Raw genomic sequence first — 23276 nt, forward strand, 5'->3', positions numbered from 1 at the left:
TGTTTAGAGATCAACTGAAAAAAAGAGACAGATATCAACACTGAAATGATCAACTTGTCCAGGATTTTATCTTTCTTTTGAAAGTAAGAGGACTGTGAGTTTGAATGAAATTTCTTAGAAAACTGTCTATCTACCACTTAGGTGTAGATGGAGTGATTTCTGGCTGCGTTATAGGGCTTGCTGAAGCAGGGAAGATAGAAACAATATAGCTGTGAATTATCTATCTCATTCCCGTGTCTCTTAAATCTAATTAGATTTTCTACTGGTGTGGAGTGGAAGGTTTGAGTAGTGCCATGGTAAAAGTGTTCTTCCAGACTGAAAACCTTTTGCTGTAAATTCTGTATAGAAATCTGAGGCACCTGATTACGTGTTCAGAGGGCTTTAACTCCTTTACTAGTATCAAATACCGTGTGATGTGATGGCATGGCTTGCATGTTATGACAGTTTTTCATTTAGTAGTTGCTACTTGGTGTTGTGAACTGCTATGTAATAATGATTTTAATCAACCTACATTCCTTTTCCTGTTTGTTTGTTTGTTTGTTTGTTTTTTGTTTGTTTCAGTGGTTGTGAAGGAGAGAAAGAAAAAGAGCACTGAAGTGCAAAAGAAAATTGAACACATGAAACAAAAGTGCTCTGCGTACCGTATGGAAATACTAGCACTGAGGGAAAGAACTGAAGTCTTGGAACGTCACTTAGCTGGTCTTGAAGAGCAATACATAAGAGAAAAAAATAAAAAAGAAGATTTCAGTAAGCAGGTAACAAAACTGCGTATCGAACTCTCTTTTTCTGAAGAAACAGCTGGTGCCCTCCTTGAACAAGTTGAGCAGAATCAAGCTGACTATCGTCAAGTTGCTTCTGAACTGGATGAACAGAAATCTATAAATATGACTCTAGAAAATAAAAATGTCCAACTAAATAACATCATAGAAGTTGCCAAACAGTATATAATTGATAAAGTGTCACAGATCAAAGCCACGCAGACCAAATTAGATGAGTTATACAAATGTCACTTAGAGTTTCACGCCATCGATATTGACTTTGTCAATGTAAAGGATTCCTCAGACTCCGCAAAAGATGAGCCAGAGACATCTCAAATTAGTTCTCCATGTGTTCAGTCACAAACTTCTTCCATATCAGATCTTGTGCAGGACCTCTCCTCTTACTATAGTCTTGAAAGGATTTGGGAAGTATGCAGAATTATTGTTGATGTTTCTTCACAAAAAAGTCAGCAGATCAAAGCGCTGCTTCAAGGCACTGAAGACCTAGAGAAGAGACTGAAAGACGCTGAAAATCATAATCATCAACTTCAAATAACGCTAAGTGAGATTACAACTCAAAATGGTCAGGAAGAAGATCTTGTGAATCAGTTACGTGAGCAAATAGAAAAGAAAACTCAGGACTTTGAAAAAAAGGCTGCAGAAGATCAGAGAGTAATTGCACTATTTGAGGAAGAAGTTGCCAGCTGTGAGGTAAAAATAGAAGAGCTTGAATGTTTCCTGGAGGCTTTCAGGACAAAGGAAGACAATGTGTCAAAACTCGAAGAATTACTTATAGAAAAGGAATCTATTATTGTTAATCTAGAAACAGTTACAGCAACTCTGCAGGAGAAGTCTGCTAATGCAGACAAAAAGGTTGAAGAGTTAAGTATCAAAGAAGCAGATCTGATGGAAGAAGTTATGCAGCTGAAAAACAGCTTGGAGCAGATGAAACACTCTCTTTGGGAAAAGGAAAAGAGTGAAATGGAGAAAGCGCAATCTATAGAATCGTAAGTAACCACTGAGTTAACTTAGAGCCCTTTGAGAATGAACTAGAGTTAAAAATAGTTCATGGGAACATCCCTTTGACTTAATGCATTTGCATGCTTATCAATAGCCAAATTACTACTTTAGGATGCTTTGGTACGCTACTTGAGTTCCAAGGGAAAACAGGAGCGTGCAAGGAAATAAAGAACAATTTGGGGATTTCTGGTGGTTTTGTGGTTTTGTTATACATCCCTCAGAGTAGCATCTGAAGAATTTATTCCTTCAGAATCTGATTATGAGAAGCAAGCTGAAATTCAAAAGTAATTGTTTAAATCTTGTAACTGGTCTAGATAGATCTAAGAGTCTATTTATAAATAGAAACCAACAGGCAGGGCATGGATTTAGCTGTAATTGCTGTTTCCATGAGATGTGTAACAGTTCTTTGTCTCTTTATTTTTTAACAAAAGGCTTGAAAAGATTCTTTCTGAGAGTTCTGCCCTTGTACTGAATTTGAACAAAGATTTGCAGAGGAAAGAAGAAGAGTATGCAGATCTAAAAGACAAATATTCTGATGCCAAGAGACAAATTCAGCAAGTACAAAACGAGGTTTGTAGTCAACTGAGATATTTTTTTTCTATAGGATTATGTTTGGCTTTCTGTTGTTAAAACTTGTTTTCTCAAACTTTAACTATGAAGCTGAAAATTTCACACTAGTGTGGCTAGCAGCAAATCTTAGGTAAAGTTGCCATTGAAGCTATAGAGGGGACCAGGAGTTAAAACATGGTTTCCTATAGATAATGAACAGAGGAAAGTAATGTTGGTTGGTAGTCTGGAGTAAGGTTTGTGAAGAGAATGGCTAATCTGCTTCTGGAAGGGGACTTGTTATTAACTCTACAGTAACAGTGCCTTGCTATTGGTATTTGTGGTAACTCCAAAGCCTCAAACCTAAGTCTTGTGAAAAATGCTGATAACTGGGAAGAAAAATGCTATTTCCTTGAAGAGAAATAGACTAATTTCCAGAGGCTCTTTAATACAAGCATATGTTTGTTTGTTTGTTTGTTTTTGCCTTCATTTTCAACTCCAGTGATGTTAATAGTTAAAATGTGATTATTGAACAAGAAGATATTTTAAAACCCATTTTGCAGGATCTTAGTCTGAATGTTTATTGGTGTGCTTGGGGTGGAAAATTGAAGCTTAAAAATAAATTCATGTCTTCCTTGGTAACCTTGCACTTGTTGTTTTCCTACTCAGCACTTGTTTAATTCCTCTTTATTTAATAAAGAAGAAGTTTGGCTAGCTTGGATTACAGAAGTCTTTTAATTAACCGTGAGCTGTACTTACATTACAGGTGTCCACAATGCGTTCTGTGGAGATATCTCTGAGGAACAAAATGGATGAACTTGAAAGGATTAAAAAACAGCTTAAGGAAGAGCTGGATAGTAAAAAGCTTTCTATCCAACAACTTAAACAGGTATTTTACTTGCTCTTAGTTTTTATTAAACAAAGGGTGCAAGTTTTCAAAGCAACAGGAAAAAGGTTTAAAAAAACTGGGGTAAAATGAAAGTAGCCAACTGAGATTAGTGGTAGACCATGAAAGATGTTGAAATAATTAGTCACTACAGATTGCTTTAAATACAATAATCAGCATAGTAAATACACATATAATACATGCATATAACCTGATTTTGTTGAGTGACATCATGATATGTTAATTGAAATGTCTTGCAATACTTACTTTCTATCAGCTTGAGTCCTTATTTATGCTATATGAAAAACTTATTAATTCTGGGCTGTCTTAAAAATTCTGCTTGTTTCTACTGTGTACACTTTTCTTTCCACATGAAATATAGGAGCTGTTGAATGATGAGAAGTTGGAAGAAGTCTCCAAACAGTATGAGAAAATATGTGAAGGTCAGCCATTATTTGTGTGTGTGTGTGTGTGTGTGTGTGTGTGTGTGTGTGTGTGTGTGTGTGTGGAATATCCATCTAAATGTTGTCACATTGCTAATGACTTTGGTGAGTCTCATGTGTTTCTATTTGAAAACATTTCTGTATATATTTGTATGTAAATATTTCAATAGAGATGCTCTATTTCTTTTAAAAGAGCTTTTGGTCATGGCGGAATCTTGTCTTGAGAATAATGGGAGGTAGTAGGGAATTCATCTGTAAATTTTCAAACCTTCAGATCTGTGTGCAAAGGAAAAAATAATTGAAGTTATGCGGATGACATTAGACGAACAAGAAGAAACTCAGCTTGTACAAGATCAAATGCTTGAAGCTCAGTTAGAAGAGAACAAAAAATTAGCTTCAGGTAATCTTTCCAGGGAAAGGGAGCAGGGATGCAAAAGTGGTTTAGATGTATTGGGATAGCCACTTCCATTTTCATGTGACTGTTACTTCGGCATTAATGTTCCATAGTAACCAACAAATTTCTTGTAGTTAAAAGCTTCTGTTATTTCTTTGTGTCTATAGCAGAGAAAACCTAATTGGCTTTAGTAAAAAGTCATTGGTATGGTATTTCAAATATACATTTGAAATGTTATGATATCTAACCTCATTTTGTGTACTGAGTAGAACTGAAGGCATGGAAACAGAAATACAGAGAACTGCAAAACCAGAGCAATAGTGACTGGCAGCAGCAGAACAATGAAAGTGATGAGGCAAATGGGAATGAAAACAGTACAGAATTAACAAAGCTGCGAAAAGAGCTGGAGGTAACTTAACTTCAAAGCTGTAACCTGATAAACTATTACATTGATTACAGAAACTTCCTGTAAAACCTGCAGTGCAACGTGCAATAGGGACCAGGTGCAGCTTTTTGGTGGTACATGAAGAGCGGCATCACCGATGCCCCCATAGTATAGGAAGTGTAGCCTTCCCTACATTATGCTGCCATGAGCAGTGCTTCTGTTGCTGGCCTCTGAACAGTTATCTTAACCTATCTGATGCTTTTTTGTTGTTGTTCTTTGCTTTTTTAAATAAAAGCAGTGGGCTGTCAGTGGGAGATTTCTATACAATAGGTTACATCCCCTCTGTTTGTAGAATGTTTCTGAACTTCTTTCCTTCTTCATCTTGAGTAACCTTATTCATTATATTTTTTTTAATGCCCAGAGCCAATTCCCTTTTTCAAGAAGAGAGGAAAGTTGAACATTCACTGCTTCATTCTATACCATGTCAATGTGCTATAAGCAGAGTATACTTATACAATTGTTGTTTGCAAGAAAGGAATACTAACTCAAAGCAAATTGTAACTTACGGTATATTTGTCAAACCTGTTTTCTATTAGTTGCCTAAGCAACTAACATAAGCTATTGAAATCATCATCGAACTTTATCACTGGGAAGCCTTTTTTGTTGGGCTGAGGGTCTACTTCTAATTTTCCTCAGTTAAAAGACTTTTATTTTTTCCAAGCAGTTTCTCAGGTGCTCTGTCCTATATATGAGAATGTCTGTCAGTAGGTTTGATTGTGATAGGAAAGGAGACTATATCCTACAGTGTAAACTGTATTGCTTTTCTTTGTCTTTCAACCCTGAAGGAGCTGCAAGGTTTTCTACAACTGCTGCAAGGCAGCATAAAGTGTTAGAAATTTTTAAGTTAAAAGAGTTTTTCTTACAATGACTGTTGGGGTAAGTTCTGTAAAGCTTGTGCGAACATTTATAAAGAAGAAAAGATGTTTTATGGAGGCTCTCCAGTCTGAATAAGAAATACTGGAAATTACTATTTTTTTAATGGAAAAGAACTAATGATTATTCAATACATGGCTTTGGGAATATTCTGTAGTAAAAACTGCTAATGTTTCTGTTATCTTGAAGAAGTAAGTCTATTTAATGATGACCTGGCTTTTAAGACTTTCATTCCTTAATGACTCACTATTTCATTTTTGGTTTCTTTGAAATAGGAAAGTGAGACAAAGTATCAAACTGATAGAAAGAAGTGGCTGGAGGAGAAAGAAGCACTCCTAAATCAGATAAAAGAAGCTGAGAATCTTCGCTACAGAGAAATGAAAAAATTTGCTGAGGACCGACAACGTCATGGAAAGCAACAAGCAGAAATTGTAAGTGATGAGGTCCTGGCAGAGTTGTCTGGTGCCTGTAGTTTGGAGACAACTTCATACCAAGTATTAACAGTAAAGGTGCATAAGAGCAGCTTGTCCAAGTCCCCTTGCTTTCTTATGTGGCAAAGCCTGTATGAGAACTGCTTGATTTGGAAAAGGAAGGAATGGGGGGGGGGGGGGGCACGAAAAGAAAAATCTTTCCTAAGTGCATAAAGAAATGTAACATACGTGGGACATCAATAAGAAAATTACAGTTGAAAAATAGATTACTGTTTAATGAGACTAAGAAAACATTTTGTACAATAGCTTTTGTTTGTTTTCTTTTCTGCAAAGCAGAAGGCCTTTAAGCCTTTATAAGCAAGAAAAGGCAATTGAGTTTCTAAAGAAACCCCACAGACTTCTTATTCTACTGAATAAAAATACTTGGTTAAACTGCCACATTTTTGCTCCTTTATCACTTTCCAAGTAGTGACTGATAACAAAGTTACTTGAGTTACTTGAGCTGTTCACTGGGCTCTTGTCATGTCACTTCTTAAACATGTGAATCTGTACATTCTGCAAAGCTTTTTTTTGCATCTGGAAGTAGTTAGTCCTGACTTTCTGGACCTGAAAGCAGCATAGAAGGATGTGAGTGGCTCAGTACTATTATCACTTTGTGACTTCATTTTCCTAAAGCTCATTAGTAATAATTAAATGAGCAAATTGAAGTGGAGGTTCTTAATACTAATAATAATTTTTCACAAGGAGAGTAGTATAGGTTGTATAATAGAAGCACGGTTTTACTTCTGTAGGTTTGTAGTGCAACTAGTTCTAGAACTCCTGTGAATCTTGAAGAGATCATCCATTTACTAAGACTGTAAAACAGTGCTAACTACCGAAATGTTAGAACAGTTCAGTGTGTAGTAGGTGGTGTTCACTGTTAATCTGGTGTTCACTGTTAATCTGTTCTTCATTTAGGAAAGACTTATTGCCCAACTGGAGGAAAAGGACCACAATCTTCAAAAGTGGCGTGAGGAGAGAGATCAGATAGTAGAAGCCTTGGAAGAACAGCTCAAAACTTTGGCTTCTAATGCCATACAAAAAGATAGAGAAATAGCAGAACTGAAACAGTCTGCCTTAAAGGATTCAAGGAAGGTCAGCTCTCCTTTCTTCCTACCTGAATAGCTACCCATACATTCTGCAAAACACTATATTGACATCATGTGCAGCTAACCAAAAAAGCACCAGATTTTATTTTTGTTCTTCAGAAACAGAATTTCTGTTAATGACCAAAGTTTCAAAGTTTTCAGTCGTTCAGATAAACAGGTGTCAGTTTGATGCTTTTGATGCTAAGTTCAGATTGGACATCTGTAGCTTTTTCCTATAATTCACAGCATTTCCTGATCCCAAGCTAGGCTCAGTACTTGGTCAGATAGTAGTTCTGTCTCAGGTTTCTTACTTTCTTTGCTTTCTCTGAGGTACTATCTACAATGGCATGAAAAGACAGAAAGGGACGTGAAGAGAGATTAAGGGAAGCATCAAAGGCAAAGGGGGAATGATCTCTGGAAGCTGCATTTCTTATTTCAATGTCCAGCTTTTAATCAGGATAGCCAATCTAAACAGTAGCATAGAACTTCAGAAGCTAAACAGAAGACTAAATGAGTTGTGCTCTTTTGAGAATGTTTGGATTCACTTTCTCTGGGAAGAAAGATATTCTCATAGCAAAACTTCCCCTACAACTGCTGGCTTTCTCACAGTACCAAGGATTTGGGAACGAATAAGAGCTCGGGTTATTATATCTTAAGAAAGATGAAGGCTGAAGCACCTAAGTAGAATAAAAGAGAAGAATCAAAATATATTGTATTACATCTTCTCAGGCAATTCTGTGACTACTGCACTTGTAACAGTGACCATACAAATCCATGAAATGCTACTGTTCTTCAATAGTTAACTGTTTTAGCCTGCAATTCTAAAACTGATGCTACTAAGTAATTGCAATACTGCTTGTGTATGTTAATTCCTTTTCCAATCCCACAACTCAGCAATTTTTACTGTGTTTATTAGGATAATGCAACTGTGATAGAAGAGTTAAGAAAAGAACTGGCTGACAAAGATGACTTTATAAAGGAATTAAAACAGCGCATTAACCATGGTAGCCCCCAAGCTTTGCTGGAATTACCTTTACTTGATGAAAGACAAAGTGGAATGGATGGCTCTGTAAATGAAAAGGTATGATTATATTTATAGAAAGTATGTACTTAACATCTTGTTAACCCCTTTTTGTTCTTCTGTTTTCCTAGGAGATACTGGAGCTAGAATCATTTTTCTTAGCATATAGTCCTTTAACTGCATATTCAGTGATGAGTACTTGTTGGTTCTTTTTGTCTTCTACATGCTCTCATCCTCTCAAAAATATTTTATTTACTAGAACACCATGTCTCTGCATATGCTATGTAACTTTTCCATGCAGTGTAATTTGTATGTGGATGCTGAAGTTTAGGCAGAGGTTTAGCCTCTGGTATTCTAACATAGCAGCTGTGAGCATGCAGAGTATGGGGGGAATGGATGACAAAATGACCAGCATTACAGACTTTGTCCCCAAATATTGCCTCGCTTTCTCTCTTTAGGAGGCAGAATACTGCCTGAGACTGTTAGTGAGACCCAGTAGGGTATATCTGAAGATCACACGATGAATACATGTTACTACCTTCCCACACTTGTGCTGTGTTTCAGCTTACATGTTCATATGGTGCCTGAGCTTGAGATTTTACAATGTTTTGTAAATGAGCTTTGAGATTTTACTTTAGAAAACTCAAGATATTTTGGAGGTCTATTGCATAGCCTAATCTTTACTCATTTTAAATATTTACAGCCTATGAAAAAACAAAGCAAAACTAAAACTGGAGGTGAAGAAAGCATTCCATTAAGATGTGAAGCTGAAGACAATTATTTGTCACCTCGACGTCCTGGCTGTGTCACTTCATTAAATGAATCTGAGGTTAGTATGAAACTTCAAATCTGAAAATGTTGTAATTGTATTGCTTTTGATAAGGAATGAGTAGGAAAAGAACTCATGTTCTCTAAAGAATTCTCAAGTTTTATGTTATTTATCCCTTTCAAACAGATCACCTGTTTTTATAGCCTGTGGTAGGAATAAAAGCTGTTGAAACAATTATGTGATGAATTCTTGTCACATGCTGTTGAAAACTCTCCTCATGTTAATGCTTATGAAGTGGCTCATGATTAGATGAGTTACTTGGACAACAATTTATAGAGACACCAAAATGGGCACAGCAAACTTATTTTCTTTTCTTCCTCTGTGATCGTAGATCGGAAATAATTTTAAATGTAACAAGTCCTAGGAAAGAAGGGTTAAACTCTGCTGTAACTGAAATAGACTCCTTCTGTTATAAGTGTTCTTACAGCAGGAAAATTGAATGCTTACATATCCTTTTCCAGATGCTTTATAGCTTTTTCATCTCATGGCTACCTTAACACTTGCACTTAAAATTCTTCTGTGCTATCAGGAGCATTCGGAATCTGTCCTCGACTCTTCTGACGTGTCCACAGAAAATGGAAAAACTAGTCGGTTCCCAAAACCGGAGCTGGAAATCCAACTGCCACCTCTGCAACCTGATAAGATGGAGATAAAGCCACACGGCAGCATGTTACCTTTAAAAGGGAAAATGCCTAAGACAGAAAAGAAAAGAAGAAGTGATGACATGGATGAGGTACGCCATAGACCTAACAGAAAACGAAATATCTGATGCCTTTCTACCGTTTCTCATTTAAGCATTAAAAAAATGCTCAGTAAAGTAGTTGAAGGATTTAATCAATGAACTTAGTATGGGGAGTCCAAGATTTAATGAAACAAAACTAATAGCCAAGCTGAGTGATAATGGTTTAAGAGAAGGGAAAGAATTTCTCTTATCTCCATTGTGTATTTTCTTTGAAGACCTGTAGGCATAAATCAGCTTTAGATCATTATGAGATGTCTAATATTGATATCTTAATAACACTACCAACCTGTTTTTATAATTGCATGTTTATTTATTATTTGATTTCCACTTGGACAGTTACCACTAGCAAATACCTCCGTACTATTAGCAATAGTGTTTAAAGTGTTCCCTTTTGTGACGTAAATTGCTCTTTCCAAAAGAATCATGGCTGAAACTTGTCTTATTTTCCCAGGATTTTGTGAAAAGTGAGAACACGAGAAATACAAAATCTGTCATGGCTTTGAATTCACCCTCTGTAAGTGACGAGAAAAAGGTTGGTTTTTGTTCTAGTTTTGAAGCTAGTTTGGGACTTCCTGTAATTGTGTGGTTGTGTGAAAGAAGCAGTGTCTTATCTGTATACTTGAATGGGAATCTTATACACTTATGAGCTCTTCTTATTAAATTCCATAAGCTAACCAAAGAGCAAGTCAGTCTGTCCCCAGAGTGTGTAATGGCTGTAATGTGTAATGATTTGGAGAGAGGGATAATGCACACTGAATAGTTGGGAAGAGAAGCTTTAGTGTATTATCGTGTGCTTCTGTAAGTGAAGCCCTTGTATTAAACTAAGGTTCCTATTATTAATATGCATGGCAGTTATTAAAAACAGATGTTTACATGTGATAGCAGTATCCGTGGCATGGTCAGAGTATGAGTAGTAGATTCTTCCCATCTGTTGTCTTCTGTTTGGTATGTTTCTTTATTTTATGTAATTAGAACAGCTTGTGTAAGAAACAACTCCACAGCTTGGGAGCTACTTTTAAAGAAACTACTGCTTCATTAAGAAACTTTAAGAAATGTATGCCTTGAAATAGCTGAGATTTTGACAACTCCCTGAAGGGTATAGAATTGTCTACATTACTTACTGTTGTAGTATCATCAGGATAATGAACAGAGGTGTCTGTAGCAAAGCTCAAAATGTCAACTTGAAATAACGTTGAACTAAAATGAAGTTTAAACAATGCTCTTACTTCACATGTTCACATCTCTGTTTAACAGAAATCCAGACATGAGTACTTCCTGAGAAAGCAAGTGCATACTTCAAGACTGACTAAAAAGAAGGATGAGACACTGCAAAAAATTGGAGATTTTATTCAAAGCTCTCCTTCTGTTATTCACTCTAAAGGTTGGTGTAGAATAATAAGCTTTATTCCATGATTTCTAGGCATTGTAGAATGGCTTGTTTCTGCTGTAGGCTATTAATGCATGTGTTCTTAGAGAACTTGTATGCCATGTTAAGTTGTCCTTTGATTTATGAAGTAAATGCATTTATTCATCTTTTCAGGGATTCATTACTACATTTGTGAAAACCTACAACTATACAGAGAAAGTTGGCTCTGTCTTGTGCTTCTGTCAGCACAAAAGTTAGGCCCGTTGTTTAACTCCTGCTGAAGTTTCTGACTTCCAGCGACTTCTGAGCCATGATTGTTTTTCATACTCAATTTTAATGTGTGCTTTAAGCTTCCGTACCTGAAGCTATAAACTGTTTCAGCTATAGAAGCAATAGAGAACCTTGATGAGCAAGTACAATTTCCGAGTATTTTTATTTAAATTTTATGTATCATTTATAAACCAAGTTTGTTACAAGGCTTTTTTTTTTTTTTGCACTCATTGATTTAAAGACTCACAAAAACAGTAAGTTGATTGGCTTATGAATCAAAACAAATTTCTTCTAGCTAAGAAGCTGATGGCAGCAGTAAACTCTCCGAAATCTGATGAACCTGAGAGTTCTGAAGGAGAAGAGATCAAGCCAAAACGATCCAAAAGGAAGCTGCGTTCAGCTGACATTTCTGGCCCTCTAGATATACCTGCTTCTTCGGTAAGCGAATATACATTACGACTCTATGCAATGTAATGCATTTCTGTGGTCTTGGCTTAACATAAACTACTAAGGAGTCCAAACAAACGTGAAGGTGTCATCTATTTGCAGGAGGAGGTTGAAAGTACTGAGCTATTTCTTTATTCTACCATTCTTGTTGGTCTTCCTGCTGTTTTGTTTTATTTTGTCCTCAAAGATCTCTGTATTTGGCTGCTGGCTTACAGTTTACTAAGTAGGTGTTGTAGCAATCATGGAGATGTCTTCTAATTTGGAATCATATATAATTCCACTTTGTTGGGGTGGCATTATTCTACTACATGCTTTTCTAGAGCACAACTTAGACAGCTTTTTAGGTATGCTTAAACTATGTTGTTCTGTCTAAGCCGACTTGTAAAGGATCTGATGTGTTTGGGTTGTTGTTTTTTTTTTTTTTTTTTTGTTAGAAGATGAAGAAGATGAGAATTACTTCTCTCACTGTAGTTCTGAGAACATGGAACTGAACCAAGAATTGAAATTCTGGGCAAGTCAGAAGTACAGGGATTTAGGCTAAGAATGTTTTCTGAACACTTCATGTTTCACAAAACAAGTATTAGAATACTCATTTGAAAATAAGTATTTCAAAATGAAAGCTGCCTTCAGGCATTCCTCAGATGTGTGAGTTTTTTAAGACAATCAGGATTTTGTACATTCTCCATGTTTGTTCCTTGTGATTAAGCTGTATTAAAATGATCTCGGTATCCCATAGTTTTCTGATTAAAAAATAATAAGCAAATTCCATTCTGAAATCCATTTAGGGGAAGAAATATGTTTGCGTGGGTCAAGAACAGCTTGTCAGTCTTGTGTAAAAAGATGAGTAACTTTTGAAATGTTTTCTTCAGGATAATATGGAACAAAAGAAGAAGGAAAGTGATCATCAAAACATCAAGCGACGGCTACGATCCAGGAAAGCTAAATAGCCTTGAAGAAGCATGGTTGTTCCTTCTAGTCAGGGCAGAATTCTATTATATTATTATAACTGGTTGTTAATAAACAGTAAAAGTTGCTCCATTGTGTCCTTAAGTTTGTATATAGGTGTATAGTGTCTCTCGGACGGTGTCAAACTGACTCCACTGAAGCTGAAATAAATACAAGCTTTCTTGAAATGTGTTTGAATTTTATTGTGGTTAAGGGTTTATTTTTATTTACTTATTTATTTTTGTCTTGCCTCCCCTGTATAGGAACAGTGTCTTTAAGACTGATTGTTATTTACCCATTGTGCAGTAATAACTGTACTTGTTCAGGATGGCCTGGATTGCTTTTCTTACGTGACTGGTGTACTTAGCAGAACTCTGGGGGAGAGAAGAGCATGAGTACACATTAAGATTTGTGTATGCTTAATTTTTGAATCTTTTTAAAGAATTTCCTTTGGAGAGTGTTGTAGATGCTAATGAGGCTGAACCTTGTAGTATTCGGAGGGGGGGAGATGTTGTAAACATGTAGGCGGTAGCGGGGCTTTTTCGGGATGTGACGGTGATAATAACCCAGCCTCTACCGTCCCCTATCTTGTGATGTACCTTGGCGCGCATTTCAATCGTGCACCCTAAGGGGCGTAGACGAAGTAATTAATGTATATAAGGTGTTGATTACTCCTAATAAACGCCATTTTGCCACCTTTCTTGATGAGTCACGGTGGTCTTTTTGGCCCTAGCGGGGGTTTCGCTAGTACCTGGGCAAGGGGGAGTTTGAACTATAATTGTGCACGGCAACAGGAGAGAAGATGGTGCCAGTTCCTCAGCGTGGAAGAAAGATGCTTTCCCTCGCTTGTGCGAACTCAGCTTCAAATTGCTAAGTTTGGAAAAATAAACCCAATACATTTGGGGGGAATTCTAATATCCATGAATGTTAATCTACTGTTTGAAGTGTTCCAGTCTGGAGTAAACACTTCAGAGTATATTCTAACCATCTCCAAACCCTTCTGTTTGTGTTTTGTAAAGAGATGAAATTACTTTTGCAATGACCTGCATTTGATATGCATGAAATAAGGTAATCCCAGTGAGTTTATTTGCTCTGATTCTTGCTCAGGCAGCTTTCTCTATTTTGTTGAATTACTGCCAACCGTACAAATACTATTGGTCTATTTTTCTCTTTTACTTGGATTACTGGATTGTTTTGAATGTTAATTTTTGGTCTGTTTCATTCCCATCACACTTTTTTCATAGGTGTCCTACCTCTTGGCTTGCCTGGGCCATGCTGAGTGAAGTGCGCCTGTCTTGGACTGCATACAAAATGTATTTTATTGATAATTAACAAAACTTATATTTTTATATTGTTCATTAAAACATAAAAAGAGGAAAACGCTCCGTTCAGTTCTATAGATCCTGACTTGTAAGTTCGAATTCTCATTCCAAGTTGCTTCTCTAGCTTCCAGCCTTCAGAAGAGTTGTAGCCTTATATTATTCTGTATTATGTCCTTTCTGGAGTAAAAGTAGTATCTTCTACCTAACTTTCAAATGGCAAAGCAAGCCTGACTATCAAATTATGCAGCTCTTCCATAGCTCTCTGATCCAACAGCATTATCAGTGTCTGCTGTGTTTTATATTATGTCAGCTCATGCTTGACACTGCCATCTCCTTTCTCACCTCTTCATTCAAATACTACATAGAATAATCTGATCGTCTCACAAATTTGGCTTTCTTTCCTAAGTAGAAATAAATGCATTTGTCAGGAGATTTTGTTTAAGGTTTTCATAGGTAGTTTTACACTTTGAGGTCCTTTGTCCTGGCCAGATGTTCTGTTTTCTCCTACGTGTCAGCCTAGACTGACCTTTTTCAGGACTAGAGTTGACTTCTTTCACGGCTGGAGAAGAGTGCATCGCTGATGACACTTAGGCATAGGTGAGTGTTTCTGCATTTTAAACAAGTGTCACTGCTGGAAGCATAATAAATACGCAAGGTGAAAGTCATGGCACAGTCTTAAACAATGAGCTGTCCTTAGCATATTTCTTCTTTGCCTTTCCTGGAGTTTTATCTGCCTTGTTGCACATTCTGTGGAAGTTCAGCCAGCTGCTCATTCTGAGCCCTATCTTGTTCTTCTGTATGGTTTAATTTCAGAACCCATCGATAAAGTGCCTGTTTAGCAGGATTGTTCCTTCCATTGTGTAACCTTGCTCTTGCCTGCAGTGAGATTTACATTCCATCGTGCTGCTTTGAATGACAGTTTGATTGCTTGTCATTAAATCATCAAATAAACTTTGAAACCTAGAAAAATCTACAAGGTAAGTGCAGGATGGGAAGGATGCTGAATTTCTTGTGGTCTGATTTCTTTATTGACTCGAATGTATGGAGGATAGTGGAAATGTCTTCAGACACTCGACATCTGTGTGAATCTGCCAATTGAGAGTGTATGTTCTTTTCCCTATCAAATGCAAAATGCCGCAGTTTCAAATAATTTCTTCCAGCTTTTGTGGGTAAAAATGTAGCAAGTGGAACAACGGTAACAGTGGGTTTTTCTTGTTGGGTTTTTGCTCTTTTCTGTGAAAGGAGGACCGAATATTTTGGGGTGTTTTCTTTGTAATAGGATAGCTCCCTATAGACATGCAAATACTTGAGCTTTCTTGGGGCTTGATTTGTGCTGTGACAGAAGAAAAGCCAAGATAGGAACGAGAAGTGTGCATGTGCGGGAGCACGGCCGGCTGTATCCGTGTGCGCCCACACGGTGGCGCTGAGACCCTTCTGAGCCCGAGTCAACAGCCCTCCCTCTGCCAGCGGAGGGGAGTAGAAGCGCTTTGCTCCTTTCAAACACACCCACATGTCGATACGCTTAGGTGAGCTTCATAGAACAGTGCTGCTGGTACCGTAACCCCTTCAGCTCCTGTATTTCCGTGTCACCTGTAGTGAGCATCTCTACTGCAGTGCATTCAGTGTCTCTCCCTTTTGCTGCTTCTGGAGCTATCTTTCACACACCTGCCTCGTTTAGGAGATGTACTGCACATGAGCAGTTTCAGAATGGTGCTTGGCACTTCTTGAACTTCTGTGCTATTTCCCGTACTTAAAAAAGGATTGAAAAGTACACAGCCAAGTTCATCTGAGCCGCTTAGGGTCAAAGGTTCGGCTGCCCTCTGCATGCTGTAACCCAGTGTCTGCACTGCTTGAAGTTTTTCCGGTTTTATTGCATGTGTTCAGAAAATACAATTGTTTGAGCAGGTGTGCTAAAAGCTCTGATTTTCTCATGTTTTGCTGCTATTGCTATTCAGCTGTGCTCATGGTTAGTAAATGCAGTGAAGCTGAGCTTCATTCAGCACTTGCAGCCAAATTATTAAACCTATAATGAACACCTATTATTGTTCCTCAGTACATCTGTAACAGTCCTTAGGACATCCTAAATTACAGCGCGAGAGCAGGATCCCGATAAATGCCGCTTTGCAAGCAGCCATTACTCAAAGTACGTAAGGCGGCGGTTGTGTGACGTATGGTTCCTTTGTTGGCGTCGGCAGTTTTGGTTGCCTAGCGACCTGCAGGGCTTTCAGCGCGGCGATTCTGTCCTGTAGGGCAGCGTTTGCTGAAGCTCGGCTGATATTTCAAGCCGAGCTTCTTTTATTTTGAACATCCGCTTGCCGTGCTTGAAAGCTGTAGGCTGAAGGGAAGAGAACACCTCGTCTCTGACCTTCTGTGTAACTTTCAGCGTTGTTTGTCGAGCCTTGTCCAACTCTGTATCTGCGTTTTGTAGGTCAGGTGGGAAGGCTGAGCTGTGTGTTGATACATCCCGATTTTTTCTGGTTAGATCAAAAATATAACTGCGTGAGAGGCGGTGCTGTCAGCGAGCAAAGGGGCTTTGATCGTTTGGTCCCATCAGTCGTTTAAACTGCTGAAGTTTTAACAACGTTTTCTATTCCTCATTAGCACTTACAGACACCTTACGTGCCCTGCTGTAGCCTAGACGAGAGAGTGTAGTATTGGAAGACAGCTGAATCCCTGTCTAAGCTGTAGCAAGCCAGGCAGCACCTAAGGGCTAGAGTCTTTTTTGACATGACATTTGAGTGATACCCTGATAAGCTATTTCTGCGTACTAATTAAAACTGCAAAAGTGCCAACTGTAGTATCACAGGAAGAAGCAGCAGAAGAATGAAGTGTGGACAAAATATGCAGGTATTTTTAGTCAGATGTACTTCTTAGAGGTTACTTTGGTGTTCTGTCTGCTATCTGTAACACTAAACCAATTACACTTTCCTTTTCTGTAGCAGATTCACTGCTGAGAAGCAGCTAAATGACAAATTTAAAAACCAACAGTTGTACTCTAGCATGAGGTTTTCTGATCTCTACAGTGCCCTCTAAACAGCCAAAGCAACCTATTAGACTTTGCAGCGCCTCTGAGCTCTGTCTAGTGGTAAACTGCATTAAGTTATCCTTTATAATACCAACAGTTTATTAGGTGCTACAGAGATAAGCCATTGCATTGTTTTATTTTAATAATCTTTTATTATACTTAACTGCAAAATGAGATGCTGGGAAACGATACGTAGAGCAGGATTGCTTTTATTAAATGACATCTGTGACTACTTCCACCGGCCATCGTGACTCTAGCGAGGCTGTGCTACATGCAAAAGGGTTTTTTTTTTGATGGGCAGTTGTAGTGTGATTTAGTCTGACAGGCAATTAGGCACTACAGGGTTTGCTCCCTGTAGTGAGATGGAGGGGAGAATAGGAAGCTGGTTGAACTTGTGGGTTTGAGATAATGGAAGTTGAGTAGAACAGAAAAAAGGATGAAAAAAGAGTACATACACACAAAGCAAACTGCAGATATCACTTGGTCCCATCTAACAGAGGTTAGGAACTCTACATCATGCGTGGAAAGAGCTAAGAATAATTTTGTTTGTATTATTTTGCAGAATGGAACCAAATTCAGACAAAGATAAACTTTCCAGACCATCCGATGTAGCTAGTATAGAGCTACCTGAAAGAACAGGACCAGTAAATGTGGAAGATATTAAAACAGATCTCTCTGATGAGTTTCGTTCAGCTTCTCCGAGCTCAGACATGAGCCGGGTAAGAAAGTTTTAATATCAAAATTAATTGGACTTTAAAAAATAAACTTAATCCTTTTCTTGATAAGAAGCATTAGAATCTTACAGAGGAGACAGAAATCATCTTTACTATGCTTTTAGACTGTGCATAGACTAGACCAAGATGTGTGGTGTTGCTTTGGTACCTTATGAGGTGCACCAGTATTAGTGGATGAAGCTAACATTGTCTCAGAGAAGCACAATTATGGAGTACTTTTGCTTATAATTGGCCTGAGTGCAGTATATGAGTGTATTGCAGTAGTACTTGTTCTGAAATTCTAGTCTCTGACAAAGAAGTTTAGCAGGGTCCAAAGCACTTGTGAAAACAGTAAAATATTATTGCTTCCTGTGTTATCAAATGAGTCTGTTACAATAGGATGATGAAAATAATGCTGCCTTAATGTGTGCTAATCATCAAACAGAGGATCTAGTCAGATTTCTAACTTTCAGCTCTTTAATTTTAGAGGTCTAGTTTGGAGCCTAGGGGACACATACAAGTTTGCCTGCGTATTAAGCCCTTTACAGCAGGGGAGAGAGCAAATGGATCGCAGGTAAGGCATTTATTTAATCATAAACAAAAGAACAACCCTTAAAGTATATATGCTTTCTTTCCCATAAGATGACCTTTTAAAACTTTTTTCATGCCTGCATTACCTGTGCTTCCTTTTAATAGGGATGTGTTTCACTTGAGGACTCAACGAGCATTATACTAAAGTCCCCTAGGAGCTCCTCAGGTCAAATGAGTGATACAACTGCAGGACATGCAGGACAGACAACACAGAAGTTCACCTTTTCACGAGTAAATTGTCTTTAAATGCTTTTAAGTTATTTGTGGAAAAAGCTTCTTGTTTTCTGTTACTTCATATAAAGCAAACAAGTTTTTCTTAACTGTCTTTAGAATTATCAACATGTATCTGACTCCTTACAAGTACCTAAGTATTGCTTAAACAAAACAAAGAGATTAATCGGCTTCTTGGTACCATTCAGGTGTTTGGACCTGACGCAACTCAAGAAGAATTCTTTGAAGGTACTGTGAAGCAACCAGTGCAAGAGTTCTTAGAAGGATGTAATCGTCTTGTTTTTACGTATGGCGTTGCAAATGCTGGGAAAACTTACACATTCCAAGGTACAAGCAGAAATGTTTTTTCCTTGAATTAATTTCTTAAAGTGAGAACTACTTCTAAAAGAGAGAGATGTTAGGACTTCTTACCTAGTTACTCAACAGGCCTTGTACGTTGCCTTCTTTTGAATATTAGTAGCCTTGAAAAGTCGTCTTCTTCCATAACAAATATTACTAAAGTGACAAGTGTGTAAGATAGTCTGCACTACAATAACTTTGGTTTTTGTTCCTACTGTAAAGGAATGCATCCTTAATTCTGTTCTTTATTTGAAGGCAAAGTATGCCTGAGTTTGCTTTATTGTAGGCAGAAATTAAACATTCTGGAACATTTGATCAAGGAATTTCAATCTTTTTTTCAAATTTCTGAGTTTAGTAATAACAGCATCATAGAAGATTGTGTCCCCTGAGTTTTAATAGTACAGAAATAATACATCAATATCCTTTCTGACTGGGAGCAGTTGTTTTTTATGTTTAAAACTTTCATAACAAATGAAATGATTGGGTTCACAAAGAAACAAATGCCACATATTTGTGTTATTTACCGTTCTGTTACTATGTATTTCCAACAGTTTTATATGCGTGGAGCCGAGACTTTCCCACAGTAATACCTTTTTAGGACTTAGATATTAAGAATCTTCAAAAATTATTTTTTTATGCACCTTCCATACAGCATTATAGAAATTCTTCTGCTTATTGTCCTCTCTTGTGTTCATGACTGACTTTCCAAACACTTAAGCTTGCATGGTATTTAATGACAGTGGAAAAACTAAGGCATGAAGTAGGCAAGATGTGGAGGTAGTTGCGTGCTCCAAGAAAAGGCAGTGGGAAAGGAGCTGAGTTACTTTAACAGTTTTTATGAGACTTGTAGATATTTATAAATAGGGTTTGTGGGGACGAATGGAATGTTGTAGCAGAGACATCACTCTGGTTGTATTTCAGGGTTGTTTCAGAGAGGGGAGGAAGACTAGTAAACAGCTGAAAATCTGCAAGTCTGTTAAATGTGGGAGTTTGCTGTGGGTTGTTTTTTCTTCTTAAGGCTAAGTTTATGCAGAATATTCTGGCTGTTTCAAAGTGATGCCCTGTAGTGTCTAAGGAATGGGATGTGAGCTGTTGCTTAAAGCCAGTATTTTTCAGGGAACACTCTAGTAACGCTGCAAACATTGCTACAGACTGTAACTGGCCTCTAAATTCTTTGTGTATGCCTTGAGATTAGAATCGGTTATCTTTGTCTTCATTTATGTTTGTATGTTGCTTACAATAGTAACCGGGCCCTTCTTTTGTGCATTGCTTACAGGGACAAAAGATGATGCTGGTATTTTGCCAAGGACGATGGATACATTGTTTAAAACTATTGGAGGAAGGCTATACACAAAAATGGATCTGAAGCCTGCTCGGTGGGGAGATTACATAAAACTGACTAATGAGGAAGTGAGAGAAGAAACTGCTCTTAAAAATTCGTTGCTTCGTCTGACAAAAGAGGTAGGAAACTACTTTATAAAGACATGATGAATGCACGCATCTTGTGATAGCTCAGTGTTATCCTGTCCATTCTGTAAAGAAAGAGGGTTCTGTATTTACACACAGTTGTCTATTTGTCTTTCTGTTCCTGCCGATGAAGAATGAAGCACCTTATTAGTGGTGTGCTACACCACACGGGGGTATTTTAGTTGTGGAGTATGTCAACTTGATCTTACTGATGAGTTTGTTAAGTGTGGACTTCACAGTGTGAAAGGCAGGTGGCAGTGAAATTCCTTCTGAGTTATTTCAAGAGCACAGCCGAGTATGAAGTCTGTCTCCAATGATCTTTAAGCATTTCAGGGGGAAAGCAACACCTGTCTTCTACGTGTACGTGAACCAAAGATGTGTAAAACTGTTCTAGGTTTAGTGAGGATGTGGAAAGCAAATGCAGTGGACAGGTATATGCTGATCTCATCCTGCTACTAGAGAGTTAAGATGTGATCACGCGATATAGGTGCCTGGAAGTCCTGAATTAAGAAAATGCCAATAAGAAAAATATTTCAGGAGTTGAAGATTTGTGAAGGGTAATAGGCAGATTATAAATGGGCTATTGAAAATCATCCTATTAAATAGCTCCTTTTCCTGTTGGGGATTCTCTCCCTATTTGTTCTTTTTCTTTTTCTGAATCAGGAAGCTGAAATGCATCAGATCTTATAGTAAAAGAATGGTCAGAAATGAGTAGTAAGGTGAAAACAAGATTCAAAGCAGGAGTGTATGTGTGCACTGAACCAGTCAAAATGTGTAGCCAGGATTTTTGTGTTGGCACCTTGGAACTATGCTGTATTGCTTTCTGGTAGAGCAATACAGCTGCTTTAAAAAAATAAATAAATAAAAGCAACCAGTGGTGTATTGGTGCTGTACATCAACAATAAATCCTAAAGTCTCTGTTTTCTTTTGTAGGTAGAACATCGCAACAACACTAACAACAAAGCCCCAACTGATTCTCAGGGTATGTTTTATATTAAACAGTAGCTTCTGTAAGGTCAACGACTGACTTTTGGCTAATGCTGATAATAAAAGGATTATTTAGCTTTTATTTGTAACAGAATGGAATAATGGGCGGGACATCTGGGCAGAAAACAGAAGGAATAAAATGGCTAGGAGACTACTGGGACATCTAGCATAACCTGGTTTTATGAGGTGAAAGTAAAAGAAAGAAAAGAGAGTATAGCTTGTGATAATACCCTAGTGGTGTTCTGACAGGCTTTTAGGGCATTTAAGAACTAACTAAATACTTAGTTTCCCTAAAAAGTCAGAACAAAGTGTCCTTACTAGTTCAGCTCTCTATATTGTAAAGACTCTGAAGAGTTCCAAATATTTCTAACCCAACCATAGATGTTAGATTAGGTTTTGGAAGTGTAAAAGCAAGCTTTATAGCAGGTGTGCCTTTGTAAACGTGTAGGGCAATTGTATTGACTTCCAGATACTTGGCGTGTGTATGAGAGGTGGGGGTTCTCTGTGTTTATGTTCCGGGAAAAGTTTTCTTTAATTAACAAGGCAGCTGTAAGTTTAACTGTGACTTATTTTTAAATGCAACTAGTTTTACTGTCTCTACATTGACTTGTAATATTTTCTACTTTGCAGGTGTAGAAAATCTCTCAGAAGGATCAGACCAATCTAGCATATTATCTATAGATAATTTAGTGAAGTTCTCTGTTTGGGTTTCATTTTTTGAGATTTACAATGAATGTTTTTATGATCTACTGGCTCCTTTATCAAATGACAGAAAAAGAAGGACACTTCGCCTTGCTCAAGATGTCAAGGGATATTCTTATGTAAAAGGTAACTAGAATGCTTTGCAAACTGCCAAGCTTGTCATGGAATAGTGTTGTTTATGTTTCTTCCGAGATAGAAAACTCTTAAATGTGTTCAAAGTAGCTCTAGAAATGTCTACTTGAATGCAAAGGCAACAAGCTGTATGTATGTATCTGCATCTTCAACAGTATTCTCCTTATTCCTGCACTTTGCACATAAAGCCTGTGCGAACACTCCACTGTCTTCATCATCCTTGAAAATGAGAGCCATACAGTCATTATAATGCAGACAATATTTTTCTCTGAACTTTTCAGTACTTCCAGTGAAGTAGATGATCGTGAAAGGTATCCAGAGAACCCATCCCCAATAAAAACTACAAGCTAAAACAAAAAACTTCTCAGATTGACTTCCTCACCAATGAATACGAACTTTGGGCTTCTGTAGTTTAAGAACTTACCTCTTGTTCCTTGAATACTAAGGCTGTTTGCTTAATTTGGATAGAGCATTCTTTGGTAGGATAAACTGTTGTGCTACACTATACCTTGCCCTTTTCCATGGGAGGGAGAATCTTAGTCTTATCTGCCATCAGCTTGTTGTATGTTTGAGGCAGAATTTATGAAGTATTTTATTGTCTTATCTAAATGTTCTTTGTATGTATACCTTATTTCTTGTTCACTTCCCCTTTTGCTAACGAAGCTTGCAAAAATCACTTTTCCTTCTTCTGAAAGGTCTGCAGTGGGTTCAGGTTTCTGATTCGAAAGAAGCTTTCAGACTTTTTAAACTGGGACAGAAACACCGGAGTGTTGCAAGCACAAAGCTAAATGCTTGCTCCAGCCGAAGGTAGGAAACTGTCTCACATTGGGAGTAACATAGTGTGGGGAAGAGGGATGAATGAAAATATTGTGTATGGCTTTTGTTGGGGAGGAGGCTTTAAAAAGGCTTGGTATCTAGTGTTCCATGTGATATCCTGTGACAGTATGTGATTCTAGTGCTTTAAACTAGAAGGATTAGTCCTTCAAGCAGATAAGTGTGTACCAAAGCTAAGTGCTTTATCAAAAACTCTCAACAAAATAACTAAGCCTTCTTCCATTTAAGTATTGATGGTTTGTGAGGGGGAAGAAAAGCAAAATAAACCAAGAAAGAATGTCTCTTTAAAGACATTAATGCATCTAGTAGAATTATTGTTAATTGAATCTGGAATAGATCCAGCAGCATTTTGAATAGATGTTACAGATTTTAGAAAATGTGTGTATTTCT

General features: G+C 37.6%; 2 protein-coding genes across 2 annotated transcripts in view; both read left to right on the forward strand.

The window, feature by feature from the left end:
- Window positions 1-12545, forward strand: part of LOC140254018 (kinesin-like protein KIF20B) — a 28297-nt gene extending 15752 nt beyond the window's left edge. The window contains exons 19-34 of the mRNA XM_072340190.1: window positions 562-1765; window positions 2210-2348; window positions 3091-3213; window positions 3593-3653; window positions 3928-4053; window positions 4317-4458; window positions 4908-4935; window positions 5641-5796; window positions 6754-6930; window positions 7840-8004; window positions 8648-8773; window positions 9303-9506; window positions 9967-10047; window positions 10770-10896; window positions 11447-11589; window positions 12468-12545. Of these exons, the coding sequence (XP_072196291.1) occupies window positions 562-1765; window positions 2210-2348; window positions 3091-3213; window positions 3593-3653; window positions 3928-4053; window positions 4317-4458; window positions 4908-4935; window positions 5641-5796; window positions 6754-6930; window positions 7840-8004; window positions 8648-8773; window positions 9303-9506; window positions 9967-10047; window positions 10770-10896; window positions 11447-11589; window positions 12468-12545 (3080 nt within the window). The remainder of the gene's footprint in view (window positions 1-561; window positions 1766-2209; window positions 2349-3090; window positions 3214-3592; window positions 3654-3927; window positions 4054-4316; window positions 4459-4907; window positions 4936-5640; window positions 5797-6753; window positions 6931-7839; window positions 8005-8647; window positions 8774-9302; window positions 9507-9966; window positions 10048-10769; window positions 10897-11446; window positions 11590-12467) is intronic.
- Window positions 12546-17453: 4908 nt separating this feature from the next.
- The window catches only part of LOC140254046 (kinesin-like protein KIF20B), a 28910-nt gene continuing 23087 nt past the window's right edge, over window positions 17454-23276 (forward strand). Inside the window, exons 1-8 of the mRNA XM_072340237.1 lie at window positions 17454-17609; window positions 18091-18177; window positions 18300-18425; window positions 18614-18752; window positions 20041-20225; window positions 21165-21213; window positions 21849-22046; window positions 22748-22859. Coding sequence (XP_072196338.1) covers window positions 17454-17609; window positions 18091-18177; window positions 18300-18425; window positions 18614-18752; window positions 20041-20225; window positions 21165-21213; window positions 21849-22046; window positions 22748-22859 — 1052 coding nt within the window. The remainder of the gene's footprint in view (window positions 17610-18090; window positions 18178-18299; window positions 18426-18613; window positions 18753-20040; window positions 20226-21164; window positions 21214-21848; window positions 22047-22747; window positions 22860-23276) is intronic.

Source organism: Excalfactoria chinensis, chromosome 6, assembly GCF_039878825.1.
Source record: "Excalfactoria chinensis isolate bCotChi1 chromosome 6, bCotChi1.hap2, whole genome shotgun sequence".
In the NCBI taxonomy this organism is placed as follows: domain Eukaryota; kingdom Metazoa; phylum Chordata; class Aves; order Galliformes; family Phasianidae; genus Excalfactoria; species Excalfactoria chinensis.